Source organism: Amblyomma mixtum, chromosome 4, assembly GCF_055824585.1.
Source record: "Amblyomma mixtum isolate Tamu chromosome 4, ASM5582458v1, whole genome shotgun sequence".
NCBI classification, from domain to species: domain Eukaryota; kingdom Metazoa; phylum Arthropoda; class Arachnida; order Ixodida; family Ixodidae; genus Amblyomma; species Amblyomma mixtum.
Genome location: NC_143015.1, coordinates 4,827,576 through 4,837,494, shown reverse-complemented (window position 1 = coordinate 4,837,494; position 9,919 = coordinate 4,827,576). Strand labels below are relative to the sequence as shown.

The 9,919-nt window shown below is 48.0% G+C and overlaps 1 protein-coding gene across 1 annotated transcript; it reads right to left on the bottom strand.

Annotated features, from left to right (window-relative positions):
- Positions 1-1,246: 1,246 nt before the first annotated feature.
- On the bottom strand, positions 1,247-3,258 carry LOC149345527 (uncharacterized). The gene is made up of 3 exons (XM_089585241.1): positions 3,231-3,258; positions 1,784-2,215; positions 1,247-1,331 (listed from the first exon to the last, which is right to left on the bottom strand). Exons 1-2 carry the CDS (start codon positions 3,240-3,242, stop codon positions 1,802-1,804), a joined length of 426 nt encoding a protein of 141 aa, XP_089441367.1. The 5' UTR covers positions 3,243-3,258; the 3' UTR covers positions 1,247-1,331; positions 1,784-1,801.
- Between the last annotated feature and the right edge of the window lie 6,661 nt (positions 3,259-9,919).

The following is a 9,919-nucleotide window of genomic DNA, read 5'->3' as shown; positions in this document are numbered from 1 at the left end:
GCGCTGCCGCCGGCTTTTTGTCGAATATACATCCGTGTAAATGCATCTAAATGTGAATTCATATTTCCATGCCACACGCGGTTCGAACCACGCGTTTGCAAGAGTAAAAGAAACCTTTCTGAACCAGAGGAAAGTGTAAACACGCTGAAGGGGCAATGTCACAACCTTGAGGTCCTGGCGAAAAGAAATAGTGTATTGCTTGGGACCGCGAAAGATTCCGCCCAAACACGTGGTTCTAGCCGCGTGTGGCATCTAAATGTGAATTCGGATTTATAGCATTGGCATGATCACCTATGAACCTAGCTTTATGAGCCGCAATCATTTTAGCGACTTATTCGCATTATTCTTAAGAACTATGATTTAATGCGGCGTGGTTGAAGGTTGCTTAGAGTGGAGCGCTAATTGTAGTTTGTTCACAAGTGGACATTGCATACAGTCACGGAGCGATGTGTGCACATCACAGCTGAAAGGTGCCGCCGTGAAGATTCATTGTCAAATGCACCACGATTCCTTTCACTAAGAAGAAACTGCGGCGACGGCCGTGTGGCCAGAGCGGCATTTGAAAATACAAATGCCCCGTATGCGCCTGCGGAGGTTCGAATGATCAAGTGCGTTACGACTCGGGCCATCATGTCGACAGAAAGCTTCGGAATACCTCCAAATGGTTCGGCCTCCGCGTTCCGCCTCATGTGCAGTCTCGCTGCTGTTTTCACTGTGTTTGCCTGAGTTGAGCGAGAAAAGAAGCTAAAAGCATTTATAAGAAGTACTTGCAGCTGGGCTTGTTGGTGCGTATTCGTGAAAGACTTGCGAGCGCAAAACGGCAAGGGATCAAAACGAGCGCTGCACTTTCAACTGGATTTATCAAGGGAAGGACGTTTATATAGCATCTGCCCTTATCCATGCTCTTAATAGCAGTTGACAAACATTCACAGATATGCGTCAAGTGAAATGCTGTTTCGTAATGCATATCTGTGAATGTTTGTCAACTGCGATTAAGAGCATGGATAAGGGCAGAGGCTATATAAAAGTTCTTCCCTGGATAAATCCTGTTGAAAGTAAAGCAGCGCTCGTCGTGATCTCTTACTCGTCCGTGTTGCCATTTTGCGCTCTCATGTCGTTCAAGTAAAAACATTTCTTTTTAAAAAACCGTGTCAAAGCCCATGATCGGAGTATTCGCGTCACCGAATATCGCTCCGAAGTGTTGGAATCAATAGAAGGTAGCCCAATGCCATCGTCTTTAATACTTTGAACTTTTATTTCTCCTTCACGACGACAAAGCCTTGTCCCACGAGGCGCCTGGTGCCAATTTGAAGATCCTACTTCCCAGTCTCCTGAAGAAAGAAGGAAAACGGACGCGTAAGAATCGCCGCTATTTCAAGACGTGACAACAAAAAAGCCAAGGAATGTTGAATAGTTCTGAAGGAACATTTGAAGACGACTGGTGCAAAATAGCGCATTAAGTGAAATGAGTGTATCGCCGTCGTCCTCGCAATCTCCACAGCTTTCGAATGCGTTGTAGAGCGACCTCTGAACATCTTTTGCTTGGCTGCGCGCAGCTGCATCCCCGAGTAGCGTTGGAAGGAATGCAACTCTTCCGGGGCTCTGCTATAAAAGTACTGCTGTGTGGATTGAGGCTGTTGCATTGAAAAGCGAAATAATTATTCTCCATTATTGGTCTCTTTAGGGCCGCCATAATTCTGAATTCACTGGCTCCCTGTCACTAGTTCTGGAAAACCTCTGAAAATACAGCACCTCAATGAATACAGAACTCTTGAATTCTTACCGTTGGAATAAATAACGTTTAACCGTGATAGCCGTAGCCATGGCCGAAGCCATATCCATGACCGTAACCAAGACCGTAGCCAACGGCGACACCCTTGAGAGCCACACCGTAGCCGACACCATGGCCGTAGCCGAGGCCGTAGCCGCCATAGCCATGACCGTATCCGTGACCGTATCCGTGACCGACAGCGTGCACGGAACCATAGTGAGCTCCTGCGCTGTAGCTAGGAGCGGCGTAGGTCTTGCTGACAGCAGCAACGGGAGCGGCAACAGCAACGCCGTGGCCGTAGCCGTGGCCGTAGCCGCCGTAGCCGCCGTAGCCGAGACCGTAGCCGAGGCCGTAGCCGAGGCCGTAGCCGTGGCCGTATCCGCCATAACCGCCGACGAAGCCGGCGCAGGCAGCGGCGACGAGGCCGAAGAAGGCAACGACGGTCTGAAAGAGATCAGAGCGATTTAGTTTCATTAATGCATCTTAATGCTTAATTCTTGCCAAGAAAGCTCCAACTAGCTTAAGCAAGATAACACAGTGGATTCCAAGAGAAGGCAAGCGTAGCAGGGGGCCAGAACAGCAGCTTGTGCTTGTTGGTGATCCATCTCGAAGTAACAGCGCAAAAGCATAGACAGGACACATAGAATAAGAAGACACCACGAGCGCTCATGGTGTCTTCTTATTCTATGTGTCCTGTCTATGCTTTTCCTCTGTTACTTCGAGGTAGCAGGAGGGGAGGGGGGGGGAGGGGCATCAAGTTAGGTGAGCGGCTGAGATTAAGAAGTTTCCTGTGATACGATCGCCGCCGCTGGCAAAGGACGTGGTTAATTGGAGACACATGCGAGAGATTTTTACACTGCAGTGGACGTAGTGAGGCTGAGGATGGTGATGTCGATGAATGCAGCTTCAGAGCTACACAGGCTAGATTCTTCTGGAGATTATTGTAACGATCATTTTAATTGTTGTGAGCAATTGTTGTGAGGATATGTTTGCATGTACGTCCACATCGGTCGTACCAAGGAAGCGCAAAAAAAGCAGAAAGCGAAATGGCGCATGTCAAGAAACTACAAATAAACATCGCTACAGGCACATGTGTGGCCCTAATCGTTCCACTGGCAGTGAAAATTGAAGCCATTTGCATTGATCCGTGGGTCAAGGCTGTAAGCAATGTTTTCAGTTAGACGAAATGTATGAACATGGTATGGAAAGTAATGATGTCAGAACCATATGGTGACGATGTCGTGTCTTTCATTTTGAAAATATACGAGTGTTAACTTTGAGAAGCACACGACACAGTATTGTGCGTTTTCGGATTGATTTTTACAGTAAAATCTGGCATCGCTTTCTTTTCGTGCGAGAGTTACTTTTTGCAAGCTAATCACTTGGTCACTCTGCAGGTACTTTCATAAACAAGCGCCGTTGGATTCAAGCCCTTGGCTCACTCCCAACTCCAACTTACAAGGGTGTTCATGGTGTTAGCGCTTGGATGTGGATTCCCAACTGCCAGAAGCCCTTCCCGGACAGCGCTTATATAGCGGTCGGCCCTTTCAAACGCTGGGAGGGGCGCCTATCGGGAAATCGAGAGGGAGGCATGCCTGACCCGCCTTTGTGCCGCTTACTCCGTTTGTCTTGGCCCACGCCCACTTTCGGGCCGCGGAAAACAACCTCACTGCGTTTCCCACTCCATCCGTCTCCCGTCTGACTTTCGGCGGCCTTCCTCACATCGGCTGACCCTGGTGGGTGAGGAGGGGCGCGCTTGTTTTCGCTCGGGGCGCCCAAAGAAGGAGAAAAGTGCCGCGCCGTCCGAAATAAAGGCGAAGCTATGCGTTGCAGCAGCGCCGCTCGGTTCATTTGCGCTTTCTGGGCCGCCTTTGTGTGGAAAGGTGCGCGCTATGAGCCCCACTTTGTCCGGACGGGCGTTGGCTCGCATCTAGGCCGACGAAGGTCACGCGCAGAGGCCACGCACCCCGGGCGAATTAGGAAAAAAATGTACATCTCAGAGATTTCTTGTGAAGGTTCCAAATGGGAGAATAAAGCGGCGGAAAAAGACTTAAGAATTCACCCCTGAGGAGCGTTCACAGTCGCACTCAATTCACACCGCACGCGGCAAATAGCGGCTGAAACTGACCACCGTAATTCGGTCCGGAAAGTTTATGCTTGAAACTTCACGTTGCAATCACACAGGCGCCGACGTTTACACATTCTGTAGTATCAGTGCTCTGCTCGCCCCGCATATCACTGATATGCTTGTGCCTCTAGAAAAATTCGGAAAAGTGCATAGCAGACACGTACAAGCGCAAAAAAACACGGACAGAGAAAGAGACTTGGACCACACGACCGCTTACTTCCAACTGAAGATATATTGACACGCAAGCTCAATTATATACACTTTCCTGAATGACGTTAAACTGATAGCCCTGGCGATATCCCGTCGCTGCTCCCAAAAACATTGTTTCCTTTTTAATCAGTGTGACAGATGGTGCGCTGACGCAGGATGGACCGGCTTTCTTAATCAAATCTGCCTCTATTATTTCTCTAACATCCTGACAACCATCTTTCGCCACAATCTTGCATGCGCTGAAAACAGGTTTACATGGTTTCTTATTCTTTTCAGAACACTCATAACAATGTTCAGAAAGATTGCCGTCTCTATAATTGCCTACCTTCCTCCTGTGTTCCAGTAATCTTTCATTCAGACATCGCCCAATTTGACCCATGTACCTAGAGCCACACGATAGATCAATTTCATAAACACAAGAGAAACACATGCTCCAAAAGATCTCGGTGCTTGACACCGCATGGTTCTTTAGGCTTTCGAAAAGGATCAATTAATTTGGCTAGTTTTTCCAACTTCACAGGCGCCTAGAACCCTACTCTGACTTCACTGAGTTTCAAAATCTTCTTTAGGCGATGCGAGGTGTTGTGCCAGTAGGGAATGACTACCGTTCTATTTCCATTTGCTCCGCTCTGGTTCTTGTCTTTCGTTTTGCGTTCTTCAACATTCCGTCAGATACGGATACAATGAGGCTTGTTGCATACGCAGCTGACTGGAGACGCGTCACTTGGTTTTGGAAACCATGGCTCAGTGAATGGCAAGAAGAATTTTTCAGTGCATTATTTAGGCATTGCTTAGCGATTGCTCTCTTAACAAGTTTGAATGAGATGAATGAAACGGTAAAGGAGGTTTTTTAGCCCTTGGATGGTACTCCCTCACGTAGATTTCTCAGTGAGAATTACCTTCAAATCTAAAAACTGTAAAGCACCATCTCTTGGAATTTCATGCGTCAGTACTAAAGGATTAAAACACTCATCAAAAAGGGCTTTAAGCTGATTGACAGTGGCCGGAAAATCACTGCACCCTTATAATAAAACTAAAAAATCATCAACGTATCTAAAAACAGTAACATTGTTAAAAACCTTCAGGCGGTAAGAAACGACCCTGTCACAATGAGCTAAAACTATCTCGCTAAGAACTGGGGCAGTACAAGCGCCTATACAAACCCTTTGCTTTTGAATGAAAAACCTGGTCATTCCATTCAATGTAAGTTGACCTGCGATAAAATGAAAGCAATTCCAAAAAACCTGCTACGGACAAAGCTGCTGCATTTAGAAAATCTATTGACCCAAAACAATCAATCCACTTTTCATCACATCCGAGGAGTTTTTCCTGTGGCGCGGAGTAGTATAAATCCTTTATGTCAAAAGAGCAGGCCAGAATACCTTTGGTATGATTTTCCTCCAAGAACTCCAAAACTTTTTCAGAACATTGACTCTGAAAGGGATCGTTAATCGTTAAAAGGAAGACTGCGACTGATTTTTGCCACGAGCCATTTCCCATATAATCACCCTCAGGGGAAACTCCACTTTGTGTGTTTTACCCGCCGCGCTGGCTCAGTGGTTACGGCGCTCGGCTGCTGACCCGAAAGACGCGGGTTCGATCCCGGCCGCGGCGGCCGAATTTCGATGAAGGCGAAATTCTAGAGGCCCGTGTACTGTGCGATGTCAGTGCACGTTAAAGAACCCCAGGTGGTCGAAATTTCCGGAGCCCTCCACTACGGCGTCCCTCACAGCCTGAGTTGCTACGGGGCGTTAAACCCGAATAAACCAAACCAAACTTTGTGTTTTAGCGGTGAACAGGATCTGGAAAAAAAACAGCATTGCTTTTTTCGATGTTTTCCCCAATCATTGAAGGCTCAGTTTCTAACACATACCTTTGCCTCCCAGCAGTAGTTTTTTCCCAGATATCGCTCGCGCCTTTTGCATGACTGGTAGTACCGCTTCCATGGCCTTCTTTCCCAACTGATCGCTTGCTAACACCACAAACCCGCCTTCTTTATGTGAAGGAAGGACTGACAGATTATCCCTTATCAATTCTGAAGCTAAACGAATTAGTGAAACACGTGGAATTACACTCCTACCGCGATATAGCACACCTAAATCCCCACCGAAATGCACCTTTTGGCTTCACTGATATCAGCACTGATATTACTGACTAAGAAGGAAATAATGTTTTTGGGATCTTAGTAAAACACGTTGCGGGGCTAGTTGGTTATGCATTTTTCTTTCGTTAAAATTTTCTTTAGTTAAACAGCCCCCGTCCTGTCATGTCCTCTGTGTATTCGTCCTAAAAGTTAGCGCTGCTTAAATTTTAACGAAAGAAAAATGTTTTTGGGAGCGGCGACGTGATGTCGGCAGGACTATCAGTTTGACGTCATGCAGCAAGGTGTATATAATTGTGCTTGTGTGTCAATAAACCTTCAGTTGGAAGTAAGCGCTCGTGTTTGTCCAAGTCTCTTTCTCTGTCCGTGTTTTTTTGCGCTTGTAGACTCACTTCGAAAAAAATGGCCTGGCTTAGCTTATAGTTAAGCCTAGGATGCGAAGCATACCGCCGGCGGAGGCTGCGTGTCCGCAAGCGAGCGCACGAGTTGAGCCCCAGCTTTCACAGCTGTTGTGACGTCAGCGCCCCTAGCGGAAGGTGCGGGAGTTAGGCCGCCGGTGGAGGCTGCGCGTCCCCAAGCGAGCGCACCATTGAGCCCCAGCTTTCACAGCTGTTGTGACGTCATATCACGTGGTGTGCCGATGTAGGTCAAGTGGTAGCTACGCGGCCGCGCGCGGCGCAGCAAGGAAGAGCTCGGTTGTGCGGCTAGTATGCTTCGCATAAAATACACGGCCCACGGCTTCAGCCGGCAGAGCGGCCGCGGGGCCGCACCGCGGCGCTGCTGTCTCCGACCGGCGCTAGCTGCGAGAGTGCCCCGCGTGTTCTCGAGGTTCTACGTAACACGCCTGATAAAGTCTATGGGCGGCGTTCGCCTGTTTCGCTGCTGGGGCTCGCTTCGAAAGAGGGCGCCTGGATATCCCCGGGTGTCCGCGCGCGCCGTGTGGGCGCGAAAATCAAGTGGCAAAATCATCGCAAGGTGCTCCCGCTTTGCCACGCTCACTTGCCGCTGCTTTTGAACAAGTATAGGCTCGCGCAGCGCTCAGATACTGCGGTTTGCAGTGGCGAGGCTTTGTATCTCTGTTCTAATTGCACTTCGCATGTACAATTGGGCCAAAAGAGCGGTTTAAATTTTTTTTATTTCCTGTTAAGGCGACAGCTTTAAGGGCCCATTGCGAGAAAAGCCGCCAGGATAGCAGCTTTTGCATGTTTGTTACTCATTGGTGACGGAACAGCGCAAAACACCGGGACAGGAGACAAGCGCTGATTTACAACTGATTTTCATTTCCAAGAAACATTGCTTCTTATACCTTCTTCCCACCCTCAAAACACATGCGTCACAACCGTATCGCTCACGCGTCCTAAAATGACAATCTAAAACAAATAATCAGAGAGATTTATAATCACATTTTTAACATGTCGAATCGAAGCTGCCTCGATTATTTCACCGACTAACTGGTCTTTGTGATTAGCCAAGGCTCTATTATTTGGAAATCAGGTGCACAAGTTGTTGAAGGGCAATCTCTGCAATGAATACGCAGGTTCCTGCAAGCTTGCTCGAAATTAGTTTTGTGCTCTAGTAGCCTTTCATTCATGCACGTGCCAGTGTGCCCAATGTGTTGTTTCCCACGTGTCACAGGCAACGAATAAACAAGGCCTTCGGTACACTCCACAAAGGGGGTTCGATGCTTTATCGTGCGTCCCTGCTTCTTTCGGAATTGACTCGTCTGCGCAGACTTTTCAGTTTATTAGGACCAGTCATCACTACATTCACGCCAGCTTTTCGACCAATGCTTTCCAGGCGATGGGAAACGTTGTGAAAGTACGGTATTGCTACTACCGGCCTCATTTCTTTCTGTTTCTCTGGCTCATCTTGCTGCTCGGGCCCAGTCTGCATCAGGTGCTTTTAAAGCGAAAGCTTTACTACTTGCACTTTCAGCCTTTGCCGTGGCGCGGCGGTGCCACCACTGAAGTTTAGTTGACCTCTGTGTGACGTCATGTGTGACATCACACCGAAGAGAAGGGCGTCAGACTCGCGCCGTCGCAAGCCGCGGCGGTGCCACCACCGGCGCCTAACTCTGCTCTCCGCTGGGAGCGCGATTGTGGCGTTACGCTGAAGAGATTAGGATCGACTCGCTTCGCTAGAAAGCAGTAGCTGTGCCAACCACCAGCTGCTTAACATTGCTTCGCGATCTCGCGCCGTCCGTGTGCGGCGGCGGTGCACATGAACGGCGGCCTGACTGGACTGGATTGTACTGGACTGGACTGGATTGGATTAGGTTAGAATAGATTACATTAGATTACATTGAATTGGATTGGATTGGATTGTATAACAGATGCATCGCCACAAGCCTAACCACAAGCACCACCACCAGCTACACTGCCAGCTGAACCATGGCGTAGGTACCGATATTGCTTTCGCAATTACCGGGCTTAACCAAGCTAAGCCACAGCGATTTTTTTTTTCATCTGCTTGGCAACAGATACCAACAGATGCGAGGGGTAACCCGAGTTGCCAAGCCGTTCTGTCTGTCGAAAAAAGCTCACTTCCATTTTGTGAGCATAGGACTTCCTCAAGGCATTTGTGAGGCACAAGTTCACAATAGCCCTCTTGGTCAGCTTTGAGTGAGCTGATTGGTAGGGCATTAGCGCTTTCTCCCCTCTGGGCTCATAGGCCCAGCAGGCATGCCCTCCAGTCAAGTGAAGTCTCAGGTCCAAAAATCTGAGAGACCCTTGAGCAGGAAGCTCGTGCGCGACAATAAGGGACTGCAAAGCCTGCGCAAAGCGACCCACCTCTTCCATTACTGTTTCTAGCGTATCCGCGCGTTGGCCATCACAAAGAACCAGGTAGTCATCAACGTACCTAAATGCCTTTTAGCACTTGTACCAGCGAGGGTTACGTTCAAGAACCTGTCGTTTCGGGCCAAGTACAAATCTCTGAGTAGGGGCGCGATACATGAACCAATGGAAACACCGCGTTCTGGAGGTACACTTTTATGCGAAGCATATTAACGTAGGTTTCGGGCCTTCGCGCGACGCCTGGCGGTGGCCACCATTGACCTTGAAGTGAGATCACATGATGTGACGTCACGTGATGACGTCACACCGGCTGCAGATGGGACCTCCCCTTATAAAAATTTCTATAGACAGTCCATAGACTGTCTATAGACTTTAGTCTATGAAGTCTATAGACTGTCTATAGACAAATACTTTAGACTGGTCTATAGACAGTCTATAGATTTATGGCCATACACTTTTAGTAGACTTTTGTCTATAGACAATCTATAGACAAATGTCTACTGAAAGTCTATAGGTCTACAGGAAGTCTATAGACACAGGTCTATAGACAGTCTATAGACGATCTATAGACTTACGGTCATACATTTCCTATAGAGCTGTCTATAGACCGTCTATAGACACTTGTCTATAGACAGACTATAGACTTATGGCCATAGACTTCCTGTAGATTACTGTCTATAGACAGTCTACAGACAAAAGTCTACTGGTCCAGCAGACAGATGTCTATAGACTGTCTATAGACATCCCATAGGTGTGTGGCCTGGCAGTGCTATAGACCTTTGTCTATAGACAGTCTATAGACCTCTGTCTACCAAACTATTAGTAGACCATTATCTATAGACTGCCTATAGACTGTCCACAATCATTGAAAAAGGTCACCAGACAGGGTTCACACATGAAACAATCAATATACT